The 23,840-nt window shown below is 42.6% G+C and overlaps 2 protein-coding genes across 2 annotated transcripts in view; one reads left to right on the top strand and one right to left on the bottom strand.

Annotated features, from left to right (window-relative positions):
- Positions 1-651: 651 nt before the first annotated feature.
- UPF1 (UPF1 regulator of nonsense transcripts homolog (yeast)) lies at positions 652-19,300 on the top strand. The gene is made up of 25 exons (XM_009887866.1): positions 652-665; positions 770-877; positions 4,230-4,391; positions 4,814-4,903; positions 5,458-5,625; positions 6,534-6,714; positions 7,306-7,467; positions 8,135-8,219; positions 8,399-8,497; positions 8,692-8,800; positions 9,631-9,790; positions 9,912-10,030; positions 10,273-10,437; positions 10,663-10,777; positions 10,973-11,116; positions 11,553-11,766; positions 11,989-12,106; positions 13,732-13,888; positions 14,889-15,031; positions 15,668-15,842; positions 16,584-16,665; positions 17,150-17,311; positions 17,660-17,877; positions 18,345-18,467; positions 18,587-19,300. Exons 1-24 carry the CDS (start codon positions 652-654, stop codon positions 18,462-18,464), a joined length of 3,270 nt encoding a protein of 1,089 aa, XP_009886168.1. The 3' UTR covers positions 18,465-18,467; positions 18,587-19,300.
- A 4,060-nt stretch (positions 19,301-23,360) lies between these two features.
- GDF1 (growth differentiation factor 1) overlaps positions 23,361-23,840 on the bottom strand; it is a 2,185-nt gene continuing 1,705 nt past the window's right edge. Inside the window, exon 3 of the mRNA XM_009887865.1 lies at positions 23,361-23,833. Within this exon, the coding sequence (XP_009886167.1) occupies positions 23,361-23,833 (473 nt within the window). The remainder of the gene's footprint in view (positions 23,834-23,840) is intronic.

Raw genomic sequence — 23,840 nt, 5'->3', positions numbered from 1 at the left:
TTTTTAAAGATTCTGGGGAAAATTTTGCTGCCTCCAACAAATAATTTAAACTTGTTATGTCTTTTGGCAGGGGACATACTAAATAGTAACTTCTAAGGCCCCCAAATTGATCATGTCTATTTTGCTTAATTAAATGTTGTCACTGTGATTATAATTAAAGGTACTTGAATAAATATTTTTATTTGGAGCTGATAAACATTGGAGATACATAGTTTTACTATGTTGCTTCATATTCTGATATATTTTTAGTGCCCTAGTGTTTAAAAAGATTAGTTGAGCAAGACAGAGCACCTAATTTCTTAAGAAAATGTGATTGATTTAGCCCCTCTATAAGAGCTTCCTTTCTCACTGTATACTTAACTAATAGTTTAAGAGGATGTTGTTGCAATTGATTAGTGTCCAATTGACAAAAGATAGCGAGAGGTTAGTAATGCACAAACAGTATCTACTGTTTTCCTTTCAGAAAACTGTATTTCCATTGCTTACATATAACTAAAATCAAACATAGCAATAGATTTTTTTTCTAACTATTTTAAGATAAATTCTGATTTCTGTCTCACTTTTTCACTTTTCCAGGCAAGGACTTAGTTAGGATGCTAGGAGCAGTTGCAGGCACAACCAGCCTGTGGTGGACAAGGCACATGGGTGTCGATGAAGGAGGCTGGGTCAGCTATTCGATTTTTGGTCTAGACTATGGGAGCTGGATTTAATTTCCAGTTGTAACAAAGACTTTTTGTCTTAGCCAAATGACTTACTCCTTGTTGCTCAGGTCCCCATCTGGAAGTAAGATTTACTCCACGCTGCTTTGGAGGTGTTGTGGGGGTGAATGTACTGAGGAATATCCCCTTCCTTCTTTTGAAAGGGAGGGCAAATCAGTGTAAGAGATTATAATAAGGTACAATAAATAGTCTATAGCTTTAATGTAAAGAATCTACAAATACCAAATAGTTGGGTAGTCCATGCAAGTCCAAAAGCGTATATTTTTACTAAAGTGGGAGGGGAAAATGACCTGAATGGGGACAGTGTGACTGGGTGTCCTGCAGTTACTGTGCAGTGTTGACGTGCATTGCCACGATTGATTGGACTGCAGTCTTGTAACAACAGTACTCTTCTAGCAAAATTCCTACTTAACTGCAATTATTTTTCTTGTTGCAGCTTGAAATGTACCACTTTAAAGTAGAACTACATTAAGTGGATATGGCTTCATTCACCTGTGGAACAGCTGCTGATGTGGGTGGGGTACGTTAGCCAGAAGCCCTGGGAGAAATTGAGATGGTAATGTTCTGTTACCACTGATCTGGGGACTCACTCACATGGTCAGTAGAAGCCACTACGTAAATTATGTTATCTGGTCTACTTTTCTGTAACTTGGTTCCCTGGACCTTTACTGTTGTCTCTTGACCGGTATTTTAGAGGCCAAAAAAGGAGCGAGGGAGGGAGCAGTACCTTGGTGATAGTTTCAGAGCACCTCAGCGTTCAGATTGCTGTAGCTGTTAAACTTGCTGTGCCAGAAGTTTCAGTCAACGCTTTTAAAATAGAGAAGCCCCCCCCTCCTCCTTATACAACAGTTGATGGTGCCAGATTTTTAATAATATGCACATAGGCTAACATCACAGTAGGTTTTAGAACAATAGTTGAGTCACTTCCTCGTTGTGTGCCTGCCAAGGCCTCGTACTCGCTGCTGGATTTTCATAGTAACAGGTGACATCATTCCTGCCGAACTCGGAAAGGGCAGGAGCTCCCCGGGGTGGAACCAACGCAGTCACCTGGTGCACAACTACAACAACTGCAGGCTCTTTGTAGTTTCTTGGGTTTCTGCCTTAAAAAAAAAAACAAACCAAACAAACAAAAAAAGCTTTACAATTTTATTACTGTTCAGCAAGCCAATTTTTTATGAGCACACCCCCCCCCCCCCCCAAAAAAAAAAAAAAGATTAAACTTGTCAGCTGCTGTGCATAATAATGTATTGGGGCTCTTTGGAATAAACTGGTAGACAGGTACCTGTGAATGCCTGGTGTTCGTGCTCCTAAGAAATTCAGATTAACTTAAGGCTTTGGAATTCCACCTCTTTGGTTAATAAGTTATCTTTGTATTTTGTAAAATGGCAGTGTCTATTTAAAATGGATATTTATCTTCAAACATCTGTGGAGATGCTATTACACAGTGAGCTGATCGGATTTGGGTTCATCACACTAATGGGTTGTTGCATGCTGCTGCGGTTTCTTTCGCTTTTTTCCTTTGTCCCTCTGCTTCTTTTGCACATTCTATGCTGATGGTTCCTCTTGGCTGATCTTTCTATTAAAAGCCAGTACTTGGAGGTAACATCAATAAAAAGTCATACCATTTAGACTGTGTTTTGCAAACGCACCTCATTTCATTTGAAGATAATGAAACAAAACTTGTGCCATTGAGTCCAGTTCCTTTCTGCTGAGGGCAAATGTGAAGTGGCTTACAGTTATTTTTAAATTTAACTCTTGCAATTGGCTGTTAAAATTTAATGTGCAATACTGAAACAAGCTGGCGTGGAATCTAAATGAGACTTTCGGAGAAGTAAGCTTGTTTTGATTTGCTTATCAGTTATAGCTTTAAAATACTACAGCGACTATTTTTATCAGATTTTTTTTTTAAATAAAGATTTAGTGTTCTCACTGTGGACAGCTTTCTCATCTCTTGTCAGGGAATTAAGTTACAGATACCAGATAAATTGCATTAGCTGTCTAAGTGCAAAAGTTATTAAAATACTATATTGATAGACAAAGGTGATTCTTGTGCTCCTATTTATTAGCTAGCTGCAATTTTCAGAAATAAATCTCATCTTGTCTAACCCGATACCTTTAGAAACACTGGGGGTTTTTAGTCTATCTGATGATTCTGCTGTGATAGGGGAGCTACCTCACAGCACTCCTCCCAGCTGTTTTGTCACTGTTGTGCTAATCCCTGCAGTTGCTGTGGTGGTCCCTCTCTCACCTTTTTCCACTCAAAGTTAATGTGGATTATGATATGCTTATCTCTTCTCGGGTTTTATTGAGATCTTGACTAAACGAGTCAAAGAATCAGGTGATCGAGTGAAGAAGGCTTTGGGGGCTGTGGGGATCTAGCCATTTTGGGGGTTCTTGAGGGCATTGTGTTAATAAGCTGCTGAAGCTCCCCATGGCTGTGAGTCTGTTGAGAGGCAGCAGTGGAATGAAACCAGAACATCTGTGAGGCCCTAGGGGCAACGGCTGCTCTAGCCATGCCAAAATCTGACTTGTGACATTCACACTTCTTGATGCTCCTTCCTGTATTGTACTCGGTATTGCCAAAAAGGAGTTATTTTTAACATCAGTAAGACTTGGTATGTAAAAGCTGCTGACACGGCACCAAATGTTGCAGAACTTCATGGTTCTGGCAGTTAGTGTATCGTCAGTGAAAGAGAGCACACCTGTGCTGGGTGTGCTGTGTTAGCACACTCAATCTCTGAAAACTTGAGCTGCATTACTTGTTTTGATGGACTTCTACAGTTCTCTTGGATAACTGAGGCCTCATTTTTTTTAAGGAAATCATGTAGTGGCTAAAACGAATTTAAAGTAGTGCCAGAGTGACTGTCACATCTGATGTATTTTGCAGGAACGTTTCATTCAGTATGTTATGTGGTCAGTACATCTTGAACAAGAGATGCTGCCTGGAGAGCTGGGCGCTGCTGAAAAAGTTTCTGTTGCTTCTTGTGCTATTTCAATATTTTTTTATTAGGCTTATATGAGAGCAAGTTTTTTGATTACTTGCGCTCTATTTTCCAAGTGTCATGAAGCTGTGGTTCTGATATCCTGGGATGGTGGGGGGAAACATTGATTTGGTGGCTAGAGAACAGCAAAAATAGGTGGGGAAAGTCCTATACAATAAAGATCCTGTTTTCAGGTATATTCCTGGAGTAAAATGAAGGATGGGAAAACAGTGTTTAACACTGCTGGAATTGTTTAAATGGAATTCTGTGTGTTGCATAAGGCTGGAAAAATGTAATCTGCAGAAAAGCAATCTCCTATCGTTAACTTTTTTCTACTTATCAGTTGGAGTTTAAAATAGGAGCTAATGAAGCCAGTATTGATTATGTAATGGGTATATTTAGGCTCTTACCAACATTTTTCTTTCCTTTTGATATTTTTCTAAAGTAAACACAAGGTTTTGCTTTGAAGAGTAGGGATTACTCTCCTTGGCTTTATGTTTTGGAGTCTGTTTTGATTGTACAACTTAAGCACTGAGCTTGTATTTCAGGTTAATGGACCTGATGGCATTCTGCAGAATGGAGCTGTGGATGATAATGTGGCTAAAACCAGCCAGCTTCTGGCAGAGTTGAATTTTGAAGAAGATGAAGAAGATACCTATTACACAAAGGATCTTCCTGTGCATGCTTGCAGGTAAGACCTAATCTTTGCTGCAGGCCTGTTATTTCCAGAGGGCAGGAGCAGTTTGTGCAAGTGAAAGGTGTATGCTTAGACGGTTTTTGGAATTTGAGAGCTGCTTCCTTGCAGACAGCCACGTACGGGTAGGAAAGTGTGCCCTCTGGTGCTCTTGCGTGAGCTGCCATGGCCAGTAGGTCTTCAAGCTTCCTTGAGGAGTAGCCAGCTAAGCCAGCCGAGGGCTGGTAATGGTGGGAGGTGTTTAAATACTTGAGACTCAAACCAGTAAGTTTAGCTCGTGTTTGGTGCTTTCACTAACACTCGTGTTCCCTAATTTTCACTTCCCCTTATTTTTGTATGCTACTAGGTAGTCTAAATCTAGTATTTTAATTTTCCTGTAAGTACCCAATCACTTCCTGTTTTTTCATTTTTCATTCCAGTTACTGTGGTATCCATGACCCTGCTTGTGTGGTTTACTGTAACACCAGCAAAAAGTGGTTCTGTAACGGGCGTGGAAATACATCTGGCAGGTAAATGGTCAAGCGATGGAAATAAGAATGACAGTCTTGTTTTAGTGTATTTGTTTTGAAGTAGTGTGATGGCTGTGACTTAAATTCTGGTGATAATCAAAGTCTAGTGACTTAAATATGAACCTTCAGCTTCTTTAGCTTTTCTGCTGTTAGCGACTTAGACTTCGATCTCAGCAGAACTTGAATCACTTCTGTGAAGTGAGCTTGCTGCTTCTTCCCCCATCCTGTGTTCTTGCAAAGCTCAGTAGAACTGATGCTCTTGACCTGTGGAGCTTTGGGAAGCTTCTTTCAATTATCAGTAACATAAAAAGATTTTTTTTACACATTTCCTATTCTTTCACACTCATCTACCTTAAAGCATTCATGCACTGAGAAACCATTAAAACTGTGTTAGCAGTATCTTTGCTTAGATGAAAAGAGCAAGATCTCACCATTGTCTGCCACAGTGTAAATAGATTTTGTTTGTCTCTTAATAACTGAGTTGATATATCAAGTTAGGACTAAATCTGATTTTTCCTATTAATTTCGTATAAACGTATGTCCTCTGGTTTCAGCCACATCGTTAATCATCTTGTGAGAGCGAAGTGCAAAGAGGTGACTCTCCATAAAGATGGGCCTCTAGGAGAGACTGTCTTGGAATGTTATAACTGTGGATGTCGTAATGTGTTTCTCCTTGGCTTTATTCCAGCTAAGGCAGACTCGGTGGTTGTCTTGCTGTGCAGGTGAGAGAATGCCTTTATTGGCGTGTTTGTGTCAAGTCTATTGCATAACCTTATTTCTAAAGGGCAAGCCTTGCTTTCATTTTGTACCAAAATACATTTTATACTCTAATTTGCCACCATTTTTCCTTTAAATGATCGTATAGACTTCATGAATTGTATACAAGTAGATAATGCAATGAAGGAACATTCTGTTATGCTGGGAAAGTGTCTTAGGTCTAGAGAAAAGTATTTCTCCCAAATGAAGCAGTACTTAATGGAAGAAAGGTGGTTTTTCCCCTTTGTTAAACTGCAGTTTTCAGATTTGGAAGAGTAACAGATCAGTTCAGGAAGTTACTACTCTCTCACAGGAGTAGTGACTCTGTTACACAGTATGTTTTCTTGTCAGCTTGTAGAATCATTTGAAGATGACAGAAAAACAGAAATTGTTCTCTGATAGACCTATCAGAAATCATGATTTTATAATTGTATGTATTATTAAATGCTGTCACTTACCATGTATTTGACGGTAGAAGTTGTGTTTCTGTGGTATGGGTTCTCCTAGCTGTATAAAAAACAGATCGGAAGTAATCCCGAGTGTTTTCTGATATATTATATGTGTGCATAATCTTAATGGACTGTAACCACTTTTGAAGGTGAGTGTCACATTTAATATTTTAGATGCTGAAATTTTCAGTTCTAGAAACGCCCAAGAAGTGCTCCTTATGGTACTGAGCCTTGCCAGTGTTGAAATAGCAAATACAGGAACTAAAAAATGAGTTGGCCCAGCAGGCTAGGGTGGTTTTGTTTTTTTTTCTTTGAAGTGGGACACTTGAGTTGTTTTAAGAGCATAAACCTATTTTTGCACTTTGGTAGGCTTTTTCTAACACTTGTCTAATTTAATAATTTTTTTCAATGTTTTGGTTGTGCAGGCAGCCATGTGCCAGTCAGAGCAGTTTAAAGGATATTAATTGGGACAGTTCACAGTGGCAGCCTCTTATCCAAGATCGCTGTTTCCTTTCATGGCTGGTAAAGATTCCATCTGAACAGGAGCAGTTGAGAGCACGTCAGATTACAGCTCAACAGATTAACAAACTGGAAGAACTTTGGAAGGTATGTGCTGCCTTTCAAATACTGGTTATGTTTTACCAAGTGCTAATTTTGTGTTTTTATGAAGAAGGGACAAGACTGTTTTAGCAACTGTATAAGGCAGGGAATATACTTAAATCATGGGAGGTTTAAATCTGGCAGATTTGACAAGTAATGCCACTGGGAATTGATCGAAGGATTCAGGAGATCATTTATCAAAGTAGGACAGTTTCATCCTTAGGTTCTGTAGTTCTGTTTGAGTTCCACTGTCCAGCAATCTGAAAAAACAGCTTTCCTTCCCCATGTCAAGTCTTTTACTTGTTTCCAGTTTATGTGATGACTATCTGAGTGGGGAACTGTTAGTCCACGCTTGGGGTTCAATTACTGCTTTTTGAGATGGTTTTTCTGTACATCCTTTAATGCATAACAAACCTGACTGCATATTGAGTGAGCATGACGTGTAACATCTTGGTGTAGTTTTAACAAGTGGTTATACCTTGGTACAACTTTCTGTAGTAGTAAAACACAGTTTTGTCAGTCCTGTTGCACGGTGAGAGTTTGTCACTTGTTTATGCTTGAAACTTCGAAACAAAATGTTTGGGCTTTAAATTCTAGGAAAATCCATCTGCAACCCTTGAGGACTTAGAAAAGCCTGGTGTTGATGAAGAACCGCAGCATGTCCTGCTTAGATATGAAGATGCTTATCAATACCAAAATATATTTGGTCCTCTAGTCAAGCTTGAGGCAGACTATGACAAGAAACTCAAGGAGTCTCAGGTAATATGCTTGAAATACGCCTGTTTGAGGGGGCTTCTGACCAGTTCTCCGATATCGAATACGTGGTCACTGTTGACAGCATAGAAGGAAGGCTCCAGTGAAATAAATGTCTTTATTACAGTACTATTACATCACAGTAATTACAGTAGTAATGGTGATGTATGATAACAGGGAGAGGTAAGGAAAATCCTCAAACTGAGGTTTTAAAAGAGAACTCAAAACACTTGAACCTTCCCTCTTCTGTGTTCAAAGCTTCTCTTTCCAAGAACCATATTCTATTGTAGAGCTGTGCAACTCGCCCACCTTCTTTTATGTTATCCTCATAACCTGCAGTGACCTTTGTCGGTCAGAGTTTCCAGTCAAGCTTGAGTTATATGAGGTCATACAAGCACTTAGTGAATGTTTTAAAGGTGGAGGGAGAGAATAACACAGGTGGTGATTAGGAATTTGTTTCTCATTAACTGAGTAACTCTTTCGTAGAACAGAATTTTTCTGCAGACGGTGTGGACTCAGTCTGTAAGAATAAATACAGATATTTGTCTATACTGTGACATTAGAAGAGGAATTTTTTTTAATTCTCCGCTGTTTTGAAGTATATGACAGTGAGAACTGGTAGTTGGCAGACAGCTTTTTAAGAACATAATAGATGCCTCTTCTTTACCATTAGACCCAAGATAACATCACAGTCAGATGGGACCTGGGCTTGAACAAGAAAAGAATTGCTTATTTCACTTTGCCAAAGACTGATTCAGGTAATGACAGCTTGATTGTATGGTTTGTCTGGGGTTTTCTTATGCCTGAGGAGTAACACCAGGGTTGGAAGAGCTGTGGTGATCTGGCCTGGGGTATAAGATAGTACTGCAAGGGGATTTGGTGTTGGCTGTGGTTCATTGGTGAATATTGTGAGAGCTTTTTTTACCTTCCTTTGTAGATATGCGTCTTATGCAAGGAGATGAGATCTGCTTGAGGTACAAAGGAGACCTGGCCCCTTTATGGAAAGGAATTGGTCATGTTATCAAAGTTCCTGATAGTATCCTTTACTTGGTGAGCCTTCGGGAAGGCTTAATTGAAGGTTGAAGTCTGAGAAATCAGTATATGAGTACAAAAGTAATTTTGAGATAATTAAAACTTGTTGTGGGGATCTGCTAAAAAAAAAAACCCCAAAATTGGGAAAAATAAAATTCAAATTTTTGCTATAGATTACTACTTAACGAGGTTCTACAGATTATGGTGATGAGATAGCCATTGAGCTGAGGAGCAGCGTTGGAGCACCTGTGGAAGTCACTCATAACTTCCAAGTGGATTTTGTATGGAAGTCTACTTCATTCGACAGGTATTGAGAAATCACTTCAAAACTTGGCAGATAATGGGTGCAGTTGGTGTATATGTTTTCTTTTACCTTCAGTGGGAATATTTGAGCAAGAAAAAATGTATTGTTTAGTGACAGTAGCAGAAATCCTGAGTGTGCCAAATGTATCAAAGCTATAAACACATGATGTCTGCTTCATAGAGCAACAGGCCTAACTTACTAGAAATGGGATTAATCTGAATGCCACCAAACCATCAATTTTTCTGTCCTTGAAGGAATGCTGAAGATTTGTTGTAAATACATCAAGATAATGTGTAAACCAAAGGGAGGAAACTTACCTTATGTTTAGTACTACTTGGAATTTAAGAAGGAAACTGCTTTGTAGTTCAGCTTCTTGAACACTGCTCCATCATGAAGTGCTCTCTGATTTTAGTTGGCCCTCCTAAACTTTGAATCTAGCTGAAATTTCAAGGCATTCGTATCGGCTGTGGGGTCAGTAGGCTTCAGACACCTCTGTACTGTGTTTTGTAAGATAGGAGTTTGTTGCCCTGAAAGAGGGATACTGAGTACAAATTTTCTTGAAGTCTTGCACCTAAAATTACTATTGCAGATTCTGTCAAAGGCTGGTGTTTCTCTACAGATTTTTCTGGTTATAATAAGATAATAAGATTGGTGTTCTAGGAGTCTAATTTTTGTCTCTTCTGTTAGTAAGTGTTCTACATTGTTCTCTTTTGCCAAGGTGTGCTTTAATTTATACCTTGATGTCTGATTAACCTTTGTGTAGAACACTTGTGGATAGTTATATTTGAGGTCATACTGATATTATTTTTTTTCCTGTCTTTCCCTCATTTCAGGATGCAGAGTGCTTTAAAAACGTTTGCTGTGGATGAGACTTCAGTGTCTGGGTACATCTATCACAAACTGTTAGGTCATGAGGTAGAAGATGTAATTATTAAATGCCAGTTGCCAAAGCGCTTTACAGCACAAGGACTTCCTGATCTCAACCATTCTCAGGTAACCTCATCTCCTTTTTACTGCGCGCAAAGAATATGTTGAAGGATTTATGAATAGAGGTTGAACAACTCTGTAACTTCCTATGCATTGAATACTAAATAGCGATAAAAAATTTTTATAGGTTTATGCTGTGAAGACTGTCCTGCAGCGTCCTCTGAGCCTTATTCAGGGTCCCCCTGGTACCGGAAAAACAGTGACATCAGCCACAATCGTCTATCATCTGGCTAGACAGGGCAATGGGTAAGAACTATTCTTTCTAAATCCTTATGTATGAGGTTACTTGATTAATGGTCAAGGAATCAACTTGATTTTAAAAATGAAAATAATTTGTATCATTGAACGAAAGGTTTTCCAGAAGTGTATTTTTCTGTGCTTATTTCAGAAAATATTCTTCCCCAGCGTATTTTTAGGGGATACGTGCCACGAAAAATGTTTACAGCTCATTGAGACTTACTTTTTGCCTTTTTTTTTTTTTTCTGAAGGCCTGTGTTAGTCTGTGCTCCGAGTAATATAGCTGTAGATCAGCTGACTGAGAAGATCCATCAGACTGGACTGAAAGTGGTTCGTCTGTGTGCTAAAAGTCGTGAGGCGATTGACTCTCCTGTATCCTTCTTGGCATTGCATAACCAGATCAGGAACATGGATAGGTAAGAAATGGTCGTGGGGGGCAGAGCAACAAGAAAACCAACTTAAGTGTTGTGGTGGACACAGCTGATTAACTGGGTAGTGATGACAACATGTATTTGCTTGATGTGATAACTTTTTTGGTTTTATACATGTGTCATACTTAGTTTTACAAATGAGTTCCACTGTAATCCTACCAAGTTGTTAATTAGGCTGTAAAGCAAAATTCCCTTTTTTTTTTTTTCCAGCATGCCAGAGCTTCAGAAACTGCAGCAGCTTAAAGATGAAACTGGAGAACTGTCATCTGCTGATGAGAAACGTTACCGTGCACTGAAACGAACAGCAGAGCGTGAATTACTTATGGTAAGGTTTAATTGGTTCTTGCAGCTTAAATAATTGCCCTCTCCTACTTGAGGCTTAGTTGCAGTTTGCTGGTGGAGATCAGAGTACAATTTATCTTTCGGAGGGATTCCTGGAATGGTGTTGAATATTCTTCCATGTAGAAATATTGTGTATTAATACAGTACTTGATTAATTTCAGTTGCATTTCTGTCTCAGAATGCAGATGTGATCTGTTGCACATGTGTGGGAGCCGGTGATCCAAGACTTGCAAAAATGCAGTTCCGCTCCATTCTGATTGATGAAAGCACACAGGCGACTGAGCCAGAGTGCATGGTGCCAGTCGTCCTGGGAGCAAAACAGGTAGGAGCCATTGGATTTCATTAAAGAAAATTTCATTAAAGAAAGAGTTTAAAAATGGAGGAAATACCAACAAGCATTAACATCCACAGTGGAGGGGTACAAAATCCTTCCATTTCATGGAAGACACTTCCATAATATAGATCTAAATTATTTTATTTTGTGTTAGTCCTGTTAGTTTTCTGTTTCCGTGGCATAATCTTTGCCTAGAACCTGTTGGTTGTGTTGGAACAATCTGGAGACCGAGTAAGATTTTATTTGAAAATGATCATCTGAAAATCTAATTGACACTGAAGGGTTTATAAGCCTTAGATTGGGTCTGCAGCTTATTACAAGTCAAACTGATTAGCTCCTAATATATTTTATAGTAGGATAATGCTGTCGATGCTAGCTATTCGGCAAGTTTCAGAAAACAAATTCTACAAACTCTTTTCCACAGCTTATTCTTGTGGGTGACCACTGCCAGCTCGGTCCTGTTGTGATGTGTAAAAAAGCTGCGAAGGCTGGTCTATCTCAGTCCCTCTTCGAGAGGCTCGTGGTGCTGGGCATTCGTCCGATTCGCCTGCAGGTGCAGTACCGCATGCATCCTGCGCTCAGTGCTTTTCCATCCAATATCTTCTATGAGGGTTCACTCCAGAATGGTGTTACTGCAGGTAAGCAAGAACGGTACTCCTGCAAATGACTTTCTTTTCCGTTCATTAAGGATCAAAGGAAGGATTCTTTAATCTCGATGAGTTTTTCAATACGCTCACTTAAAAAGAGAGCTGCCACTGCACGTACAGTTTTGAGCCTTTAAGGTGCTTTGATATGAAAGTGAGTGTTCTTGCTAGTAAAGCAGTGTTAACTTTTTTACTTACTGTTTTTGTACTCTTCAGCGGATCGTGTGAAAAAAGGGTTTGATTTCCAGTGGCCACAGCCAGATAAGCCAATGTTTTTCTATGTTACACAAGGACAGGAAGAAATTGCCAGCTCGGGCACTTCTTACTTGAACAGGTAAAGAAAATTCAACACTGGGATACAAACTTACACTGGGACAAAAGTATTTTTAAGTATCTTGAATGTAAGGGAGATTGTTAAATGAACCTGTTAATAATCCTGTGACATCCCTTGGAGACAGTCACAATTGATGAAGTCAAGGGAAAGTGCAGTGTACAATTCCCGCTACAGACCAAATGTCAAAGCATTTCTCTGTCCTTCAGAATCTCCGCAACAAAATTCATAGTATTCTATATTCACCTTGACTTGTGATGCATTGCTATGTGAATAAAGGCATAACAGCTAAATAAGGGCTTGTGGTTTTGAATAAGAATTACTTTCTGTGAAGGTGGTACCTGTACTTGAAATGAGCCGGCTCACAGACCTCAGACGTGTTGTGTGCTGGGATACAGTACTGCCGTGCTATTGATTCTTACGTTCCGCAGTAGTTCTTCTAAATTAATAAAATGTTGTTTCCTATTAACAGCTATGATTGAAATGGCTTTTGTGCTCTTTTTTTTTTTTTAATAAAAGCTACCATCAAGGATAGAGCAGGCTGAGCTGCATTTCAGAGTTGATTTGCCTTAGGCTCCCTTTACAGTAAACGAAGAGAAAAAGGCATCTCCAGTGGGAGCAGTTCAGATCTTAAGTGGGTTTGAATTGTTCTGTGGAGGTGCGTGTTTTCCTTCACTGGTAATATAAGGAGTGTGGGACAGTTAAGTACCTAATATGTGGAATGAATTTGGGCCAGCAAGTAAACTAGCTGCAGCAGGAAATGCTGAACAAAGCACGTCTTGAAGCCAGAATTCGAGTATCTCCTGAAGCAGAGTCCTAAGTCTTAGATTTTCGTGGGGGTGCAAAAGAGATGGGAATTTAATTTTCTTTTTTCTGTGCCTTCCCACTTCTTTTTCGAAGAGTGTGCTTAAAACACTTTGCTCCTCTTGGTCATATGCATTTGTTCATGTGCCTGGAAGGGAAGCCAGAGCAACTTATGAAAAATATCTGCTGTGATATTTTTAATCGCAGTCCGTTTCATGAACAGCATCTGCAAGACTGCTGAATGCAGCAAGCCAGATTGTGCACAAACAAATGGCACAATAGTTGGCTGACAGGGAGATTGGCATTAAAAACATCCTAGGTTTAAAGTTTTAAGATAAAGCAACTGAAGGATCCGCTTGCACAGCGGGCTGGAACGTTTTTAGTGATCTCGTTCAGAGCACAGGTGTACATTTAACGCCAGTGAGAAGTTCCATTTCAGAATGATGGCCGCCATGAATTTTTGCTGTTCCAGAAAGTCTAGTGGCGTAGTTCTGAGAAGGGGGAGAGGTGTTAAGGAGAAATTTCTGTGTCGTTCTGAGACACTTTTTTTTGATAAGTTCTTTTGTCTGTACTCCTGTGGCTGAGAATATCTGTGCAGGGCCTAAGTCAAGAGGTGACGTAGTGGAGAATGTTCCTGCAAAACTTAAGCCAAATTAATCGGAGTGCTTGAGCAGTGCAGTGTGAAATTTGATCTTTTTCTTGAAGTAGCCTTTCGATAGTAGGCTAGCACAGCATACATGTTCAAGTTTTCTAGACCCATTAATTCGCAAAAAGTTAAACCTAACGCCTTGATTCTCCTTAGATAAACCTATCTCTCTTTCTAGGACGGAAGCTGCCAATGTGGAGAAGATAACTACAAAGCTATTGAAAGCTGGTGCCAAACCAGATCAGATTGGCATTATTACTCCTTATGAAGGTCAAAGATCCTATCTGGTGCAGTACATGCAATTCAGTGGTTCCTTGCATACAAAGCTCTACCAGGTACAGAGTCTTCTCACAAATGAGAACACTTGGATGCAGAGAAGCTAGAAATGTCAGATATTGTGAAACTTGACAGTATTTTAATTTTTAGTCTGGCTTCTTAGGCGCCAGTCTGTGTTTATTCTTTAGTGATTTTTGAGTTTTTTAGTTGATTGTGGTTAAACAGGGAGAAGAGTTTAGGAGGAATCAAATGCCAGTAAGTGTCAGGGGAGCAGTTGGCCAGATAAAGGAGAAAGCCTTGTTGAGGTCTCTGTTGAAAGCTTCAGCGAGTCCATCCTCTGAGGACTCGTTGGGGCACAGAAGGGAGAGGTCATTAGTGCTTCAGCTGTGGAAAAGCTTCGGTCAGCTTGTGTCTTAGATAAAAGCGTCAAGCCAAGAGACGTGCAGGAAACCAAGCTCCATAAATTCTGATGGTCATACTATTTATTTGCTTAGGAATATGTCCTCCCATCAGTGGAACTCATCTACCAAACATTGAAATTTATTGCTACTAACAAGGTGGTTGTATGTTTAATGTAGTTTGTTTTGCAATATTGAGAACTTGGTCAGTGTTTTCACTGAAGGAAAACTTGGTGGAAATATTTCTCCTTCTGCCAGGAATGATCTGTCCCTCTGATTCAGGTTTCTTGGTAGCTGGGAGCAGCAGCGCTAATTTGGAGCTGCCTTACTACGAGGTTTTTGGAATAGTCAGAAGTCTTTTTGGCAGCATACCTAGAAAAAGGGTGCTTTCCATAGTTTAAATGCCAGTTTGAGGGAAATACGAGAACCATAAAGCAGTGAACATAAAAGTAATTTGTCCTAAATTGAGACTCTCTGTTCTTCTTTAGGGAGACTATTTAGTGACCAGTGGAATTACCGAATCATTAGTCATTACAAAAATAACATTTTTGTCAAATGATGGGAATTGCTACTGCACAGCCAACGCATTTTGTAATGCCTGTTGGTAGCATAACTGTTTTGCACTGTGCTTCCGTGATTTACGTGTTTTCCTCTGTTTCAGGAAGTGGAAATTGCAAGTGTGGATGCCTTCCAGGGACGAGAGAAGGACTTTATTATCCTTTCTTGTGTGAGGGCCAATGAACACCAGGGGATAGGGTTTCTGAATGACCCCAGGCGTCTTAACGTAGCTCTTACAAGAGCAAGGTAAAGTAAAATTGGGCAAACTTTTGTCTATTCTAGAGACCTAATTCAGTCTGCTAAAGCATCGGTACAGTGACTGACAAAAAGGTCTGTGTTTTGTGGGTAGCAGGTCCATTCCTCACCCCACCCCGCTTCAGGGATCCTGAATGATGTCCACGTTGCCTGCAATTTACCAAGAGCAATCTCAACCTAATCAGTGTTACCGTTTGGCATCAGTAGTTTGCTGAAGCCACCATTTTTTTTACCATTTTGCTTCCCTTAAAATGGACTTTATTACTGAGAAGGGTAACGTGGATTCAGTACCGCGTTGGTTGGCTTCCTTGGTTTCTGCAAGCTTTAAACCAACACACTGCGCTTGGTTGAGTACGCTGATGTCTTTGGCAAGCCTGCAAAAGGAAGCTTGTGACTATTGAGAAACTGGCTGCAGCAATCTCCTTTCAAATGTTTTGTCATACTACAGAAATCATCTGCTGCAAACAAAACAATTGCATCAGGGTCTCCTACACCTACTGGCTGCCTGGATTTCTGCAAGAGAGGTTGAGGTTGAGGCTGTTCTGACATTAATGTGTAACCTGTTATATGGCTTTATTTTTACTCAAAAGTTAATTTTACTTTCTCTGTTTGTCTGCTGTTGTACAGGTATGGAGTAATTATTGTTGGGAACCCAAAAGCGCTGTCTAAACAACCACTTTGGAATCACCTGCTGAATTACTACAAGGAACAGAAGGTTCTGGTGGAGGGACCACTGAATAACCTCCGGGAAAGCCTTATGCAGTTCAGCAAGCCCCGGAAACTTGTCAATACCATCAACCCAGTAAGTTGACCTCTCCTGTCTCCCAGATGTTTGTGGCGTGAAGCAATTGGGGGTTGATTGATCAATTCTAAGTGGATGGGATAAACAGTCACCCGCATAGCCTCGCACACCCATAACTGCGTTTTTGTTGGATCACGCTGCATTAGCTGGGGCAAGTAGATTGCTTCTTCAGCTGTTTCTAAGTTGAGCATTTGTAGAAAAGCTTTCTTTTGCTGCTTTTTTTGGTCTTTATTTGTGGCAAAATTTTACAAGGGGGTAACTTCTGAGGCGAATGAAACATCAAGTAACTTTTGTGTAGAAAGGGCAAGCTCTTGGGCATGTGTACTTAATAGCGTTCTATTTTAAAAATTGCAGGTTGAGGATTAGACTTAGTCCTTTAACATAAGATAAGTAGTCGTTTGGGGGGAGGAGAAAGCTTGTCAGCCATCACAGAAGGACAGTGGTAGGAACAGAGCAAGGAAAGAACTGTCATCAGAACCTCAAAATAGACTGAAAAGTCATCAAATGTTTCATGATTTGAGATAAGCTGCCTGTAGAATCTTTTGTTGTTGTTGTGATGATGTAGTTGAAATGGTAACTGGATGTGTTCCAGGTATTAGAACTAGTTAGTTTCCTCAGCACTGGTAAAGTGTGCATTATCTGTGGAGTTTTACCGGATTCTTGCCGAAAATAAATTGTACTGAAGTTGCAGTGCAAAGTTTTCTATGCAAAAGCTTAGTTTGACTCCTACAATGCTTCCAGGGTGCCCGTTTCATGACTACTGCCATGTATGATGCACGTGAGGCTATTATTCCAGGATCTGTCTATGACCGGAGCAGTCAAGGTAAAGGAAGCTATCAAAATTAACACCTTTATAGATTTTTGGGGTTTTCCCCAACTAGTCCTTGGGGTATAGTATCTTACAGACTACAAACTTCTAAATGTTTGAAGAGCCACTACAGAAAAATATGGAATTTAAGAACTGAAAATGTTCCTGATGTGCCTGGATTTTGCTCTCTCTATATAGAAGCCCCTACAGGCTAACTTGATGTCTGCAGAGCAAGTAAAAAATGAGGGGGAGGGGAGTGTGTGTGTGTGTGTGTGTGTGTGTGTAAGCGTTTTGGGAATCTTCGATGGTACTGTAGAAGCGGAACTGTGTTGGGATGAACATGTGTTAGATGGGTCTCTGAAATTTTCAAGTGTGGAATAAATGGTGAATTAGAAATGTTGTTGGTTCATGGCAGTGGTAGGCTTGTCCTTTCAATTTCTAGTTCTGATTTTTAATTTTTTGATTTTTAAATACTGTGGCTTTTCCTCCCCCTCCCCAGGGCGCCCATCCAACATGTACTTCCAAACCCACGACCAGATCGGGATGATCAGTGCTGGCCCCAGCCACGTCACAGCTATGAACATTCCTATCCCTTTCAACCTTGTGATGCCACCGATGCCACCGCCGGGATATTTTGGCCAGGCTAACGGACCAGCCGCAGGTATGGGGCAAGGGTGAAATGGTACAAAACCCACCTTTTAGGTCTGAAGTGGGAGAGTGGTTTACGCTACTCTCGCAGCAGTGCTGGTGAGAGCAGATGATGATGTGCTTCGGTAATAAATCTCAGTTGTATGGAGTACAAGCGCAATAGCGCTGCAGCCTCCAGCACGTGTCCCTTTGCCATGTCTGTGCTGGCGGTTCTGCCTTCTGCTGTCTCTGCACCTGCTGCGCTGAGTACCTGTAAAACGCTGCCTCTTGCAAGTGATCCAGTCTTTAAAGAAACAGTTCATTCTCACATGTTTGCATGTGTAAGACTTCTCACTGTTGGTTGGGATAAATGCTTTTCCAGGACGTGGGGCACCAAAAGGAAAGACTGGTCGTGGTGGGCGCCAGAAAAATCGTTTTGGGATTCCTGGAACTAGTCAGTCAAACCTTCCAAATAGTCAAGCGAGCCAAGACGTGGTGTCCCAGCCTTTCTCCCAGGGTCCACTGACTCAGGGGTATATCTCCATGAGTCAGCCATCACAGATGAGTCAGCCTGGGCTCTCCCAACCAGAACTATCACAGGTAAGCAGAATTTGATGTATAGTCTGCTCTTTTTCCTGGGTTTTATGTCAGTGATCTGTTTGCATGCACGTCCTTGTTTCCTAGTACTGGGAAAAATGGAAACTAAAACCATTTTCAATGACTCAACCACAGCATTTTATTCTTCCACTTGGCTGACTTTCTAAGTACACTGAGGCATAGAAGTGAAACGCTGCATGTATAGACTTGAGCTTGAGCCTTAACTTTGAACTGCTTGCTTGTTCAACAGCCAGCTATCGCAAAAACCTTTGGATTGGTGGAATTTGGGGGGCGGGGGGGGGAACAACAAAACCAAAACAAACAACAAAACACAACCGAACAAAAAATCCCCAGCAAAGCAAAACCTCTCCGACTTTGTCATTACCGTTGGCTGCCAGGTGTTCTGCTTTGTAGGGGAGCACTTGAGCTTGATGATGAGTTAGAGGCTTAACACACGCTTTCATTTTCAGGACAGTTACCTTGGTGATGAGTTTAAATCTCAGATTGACGTGGCGCTGTCACAGGACTCTACTTACCAGGGTGAACGTGCATATCAACATGGTGGAGTGACGGGACTGTCACAGTATTAGAGTGTAAGGCACCTGAGGGTCACTCCTCTGCTTCTTTCTCCCCGATTTAAGTTCATGAACACAGTGTTTGTCTTAAGAGCGACATCCCTAATGCCAGTGTCGTTTTGCTTTCTTGCTTTCAGGTTGAGGAAGAAGAGCTAAGCTTGTGTGGAGCTTAGTTCATCAGCATTTTATTCTGGGTAATAAAAAAAATAAAATAAAATGGATACCTGTTTTCCACTGCTAAAACTGAAGCACCACTGTGTGAGAGCAACAGGAGAAAGAAACCAACCAACGGAGAGGAGAGAGAGAAAGGAGCGCGCGCGAGAGAGCCCACTGCTAGCTCACTGAGACAAGGAGACTGACCGGAGAGGAGAGAGAGCACCGAAGGACTGGCTGGCGCCTCACTGGGAAGGCAACTCACCCTGAAATGAGTGGTCAGCTGAGTCCCTGCTCCCCCAGTCAAACAAGCTCGAGAGAAGGGCCTTAAGCAGGTTTCACTTCATTCCATACTTCTCTTTGCGAGCAGGGCATTACTTTTCAGAGCAGATGGGGAGAGGAAAACCCTCATCTCAGAGTTGTTCTCGTTTTAAAGGGGTACTATATTTTAGCAGTAACTGTTTACATTTTAGAAGCAGAGTATCTGAGAGAGAGAGTTCCTGACTAAGTGACAGCGAGCCAAGCAGAAATGCAGCGGAACATAGCTGATGCTCAACTCTGAGATGCAGGTTTTGTTGTCCAACACTGGCTCTGAAATCCTAGTGTCATCGTGTCGCCCACATTCTGAACGGGTCTTTTGTGACAGGGTGGTTTTAAAGAGATTCTTTCAAAGGAGCACTGAATTTTTAGAAGTTTGTCTCTGAATTCTTAGTGGTGGACCTGGGAGATCCTTGTTCTGAGAAGCTTACAAAAAGTTTAAAACAAAACTAAATTAGAGCACCAACCTTGAGAACTTTCAGTGTGATTAAAAGTTGCAGCAATCAGCCTCTTCTTCCTACATTGGATAGCAGTTAGAGTGAAAGGAGCCTGCGCGCTCGAGCAGGAGGAGGGTTTCAAAGTGTTTTCTGTATGCTTTAATTGGCTACTGTCTGGACTCTACTCTGTGAAAAACAAGCCTTTCTGTAAGATGAACTTTGCGCTTGAAAGGGGATGGGTTCCTGAGCCCTTCGGCCCTGGAGGAAAAGATGCTAACAGGCCTGCTTTACTCACTCCCGCAGATCTGGGGAAGAAGTAGTGGAAACTGGGGATTATATTGGTTTTGAAGTAAAGACTCTACAATGTTACCGAAGCAGGTTGGAAAAATGGACAAAGCAGGCAGTTGTTGGAAGGTGGCCTCTGATAGCTGGGTATAATTAGAGATAATGGGTTAGGCTTTTGTGTGGCTTCTTCGGTGATTAATGCAGATAGCTGAAAGATTCAGGTGTTGAAAACCAAACCCGGAGCCTATTTTTCAGGTAGTGGACGCGGCTGTGCCATCAATGCTGGCTTGAGAAATAGCTGGAAGTCAAAACTGAAAACAGCACATAAGAGAAGCCATCCAATTTCTAAGTTGTACCCATGTCTTAAATAAGTCATATGGGAACACTGGGAGCATTTTATTTCTGTCTAAACCTTTTTAGAAACAGCGCAGAGAATTTAAAATTCCTACAGACCCATTTTTATCAGATCCCTAAATTAGACTGACCTCTACCTCCTAATTGGCGAAGATCAGTAGAGTGTGATTCACTAACCTAGGCGTTTTTAAAGTTTGAATTAAGTTAGCTTTATACTCAAAGGGCTCCAAGTGTTTCTAGTCTTTTTTTTGGGGGGGAACTCAAAATACCTCTCATATGAATGTACTTAAATGACGTAAAACCCACTTTTTGTAACTGGGGGGAAAGCCCTTTCATTACTGTCCTTTCTGTAGATTGTTGACCCGCTTTCATAACCTGTATTTGCTGTAGTTTTTCAAGAGTGTCTCTCCCCCAGTGCAGACCTGGTGTAGCGTACCCACGAACCGTGAGTAGCGTGCACAGAAACATGGAACAGGTGTTCAAAATTTTCGTTCAGTCCTGCAGCGAACGTAGTTCGAGAACTGCAAAAGAAACTTTCCAGAAATGATAAACCATTCTTTTCTCATAAAAAGCCTCCAGAGTTTAGACTTCTAAAATGTGAAAGAATGGAGACACAGGCCACCTTCCTTCCTTGTAAGATGGACTGTTTTATTTATTAACATTGCCGAAGGGCTTTTTAATTTTTTTCCTTCTGTAGGCTGCGTAGTTGCATAGACTTTTCCGATAGGTTTAAGCTGTAACCCTCTGTGCAATGCAATCCATTGAGTAATGTAACCCCCTCCTCTCCCCTCGCCCCCTTTATTTCACTGATGGGAATGCTTGCCTCTGCTTTGTGCTGGTTTTTTCCTTTGTAGCAGTTACTCTGAGTTTTATAAATCCAGACATCAGTGCTAGCACGGTGTTACTCTTTTTTGATTTTGTCTCAGTTTGTTTTAAACCTGTTTGTCATCAATAAAATATTAATAAACAGCTCTTGCATTCAAGGTGGCCCCTAACTTTCAATGATGAAACCATGCAACATTCATTAAAACTTAGTCTGATTGTATAAACTTCCAAGTTTATTATTACCTTTTTTAAACACAGACTAGTACAAAAGTGGGGGGGGTGTGCATAGCGTACATGGGGAAGCAAATGAACGGTGAAAACTCTTGTTAAATGCCCTTCCCCTCTCCCCTCCTCTGGCTCAAACGGGGCTGTTCTGAGCCCCGTGGTGGTGCCTGTGCGTGGGGTGCAGGGGGGAGCTGCAGGAGTTACGGAAGGCTGGTTCTAGAGGTGACCGATCCAACCTGGAAGATCTCCTCCCTCCTGCTTCCCCTGAACCCAAAAAATGGCGTTTACCTGTGTTACAGGTGGGCACCCAGCAAAGCTTGGCCTGGCTGCCCCAGGGCTGGCTCAGCGTCTGCTGCAGCGCAGCTCTGGTGTCACTGCTGTCACCCACCTCCTGCCAACGCTCCCCAGACTCCGAGCGCTTGGGTGGGGTGATGGAGGGGGACAGTTGCCCTCCGTCACGTTGGAGAACCAGGTAAGCGGTCTGCGGTACCCACTCCATGGGACATGGGCTGAGCCCTTCAGGCCCTTGGTCTGCCACAGCACCAGGACAAAAAAACCAAATACTTAAAGGTTTTTCTTAACACTTAATTTGACAGAAATGGCTCCTGCTTGCTTTAGTGAAGTCCTACTCTAAGCCCTTAAAACATTTAGGTGCTTGAAATGGGTTTCAGCATAGCTCTTGTTCATCTGCTGGAGTAAAGCCGGGCTGCCCTGCCCTGAAGCTGTCAAGAAACACATTTGGGTGTGAAAACATTAGTGCGGTACCCTGCTAAAATACTCGAGCTGCTCCGGTCTCGGTCTTCAGCTCCACAGTTCAGTGGTGTTAGCAAAAGCGCTGTCCCGGAGGGACAGGAGGATGGTTCCTCTGCAGTGGTTAAACCTTTAGTGCTTCCCTTGAGGGAGAAGGTCCTGTTTAGCCTGGTAATACTTCATCAGACCTCGGAGACAATACAACAGCGGTACAAAAACCAACAAAAAATAGTATCTATGCTATGTTGTCAGGTTCACATTTAAAAAAAACAAAACAAAAAACACAAAAAATTCAAGTCTAACTCAGATTCATCTTCTGTTCCCCTCCCCTTGCCCCCCAAAAATGGCAGAGCCACAGGTGGGTCAGGAACAGGACACGGGGAAGAGCTGAGCAGCTTCACCCAGGCTTTAAACTGCGGCACAGCCCGTGCCCGGAGAGGCGGCAGAACAGCGGCAATTCCTCCGGCAGCGGCTCAGCCGAGAGGGTGCAGAGCTCAGTCTGCCCCACACCACCACACCACTGCTGCCCGTTAGTGGCATCAAACCTCCTCGGTAAGAGCACGGCCGCGCTACTGCACTGCGCTGGGTACCGCAGCCAACAACAACAAAACCAAAAACACAAATGAAAACAAAGAAAATAAGCCTAAAACGTACAACCATGTGAACGCGGTGCCTGCCAGCCCAGGGCTGTGCCGCTGCCGTCGCCTGATGCTCGGCTGCCATCTGGCTCCGGCCGCGGGTCAGGCTGGTCCTGCCACCACCAGGGAGCAGAGGGGGGACCCTGCTCTCACCAATTTGCAAATGAGGTAAATTAAATACTGATTCAGCGCGGGCTGGGAGGGAACACGACGTCACCAACTCCATTGCATCACCTCCTGCATCGGGGCACCGCATCCCCCCGCTTTACGCTCTTGTTCCTCAGCCAAAACCTCTCTCAAGCAGCAAACCCCCTGTGGCTCCCAGGGGCTGCATTTGCCCCCTCCCAGTGCCTCCCACCCACCTCCACCCCCTGCCCCAAACCACCCCATAAAAACCAGTTCAGCTCAAATCTCAGTACAGGTCCAAATCTTCTCAGTTCCTCGGTAATATTAAAGTTCTCATTGCTCTACCCTTCTAGTAGCTTAAAAAAAAAAAAAAAGGCAATTTCTTTTTTTGCACTAAGAAAGCCACAACTTTTAGCCAAAAAGCTGAAAAAGCACAAGCCCAGCGGGTGCTTCGCTGGCACCGGCAGCAGTTCGGCTGAGCAGAGGAGGGGTCTGGGATTCACAGCCTGGTGCCACCGTCACCCGTGGAGAACGGACAAGACAACCAGCACCAGACCCGATCATAATCCCGTACTGGGCTGCGGCAGCCAGCTGAGCATCCAACTCCTGCTCAATCACCGCTGCGCTAACGCCCCCGTGGTGCCAACCCTCCTCCCCGGCTGCACCTCCGCCACTCCACGCACCAACGGGAAACTCCCTGACCACTGGCACAGCGGGGATTAAACACACTTGGATTTATTCCATCAACATCTCAGACAGGACCCCCCCAGCACACACACACACACCCCCCACTCGCTCCCCTATCTGCAGCCACACTCATCCACCACCATGTCCTCGTAGTGCCTCAGCACCACGTTGTCGTTGTTATCGTAGTAGAGGATGGAGATGGGGGAGAGCCTGACGGGGACGCAGCAGGGCTGGGGGGTCCCCTCCGGGTCCAGCGAGTGCACCATGGTTTGGAGGATGGCGTGGTTGGTGCTGTTGAGCTCGGCCGTCAGGGGAAAGGGACACTCGCCCAGGCAGTAATTAGCCATGTAGCCCTGCGGGGCGATGATCCAGTTCTCCCAGCCGACGTCGCTGAAGCTGATGTAAAGCCGCCGGGGCTTGCAGAGGTTGCTTGGCGTCATGGGGACGTAGTGAGCACTTCTCTTCCTCCTGGAAGCCTTACACTGCTGCTGGCTGAGGGTCACCACCAGCAGAGAGGTGTCCAAGAAGGCGTCGATGCTGGCGCAGAGGTCCTGCCGCCCTCCCCTCGCCAGGGCTGACGTGCCGCCTCCGCT

Source organism: Charadrius vociferus, unplaced genomic scaffold, assembly GCF_000708025.1.
Source record: "Charadrius vociferus isolate BGI_N301 unplaced genomic scaffold, ASM70802v2 scaffold1506, whole genome shotgun sequence".
NCBI classification, from domain to species: Eukaryota; Metazoa; Chordata; class Aves; order Charadriiformes; family Charadriidae; genus Charadrius; species Charadrius vociferus.
The sequence above is the reverse complement of the archived record's forward strand: the minus strand, read 5'-3'. Positions and strand labels throughout refer to the sequence as shown.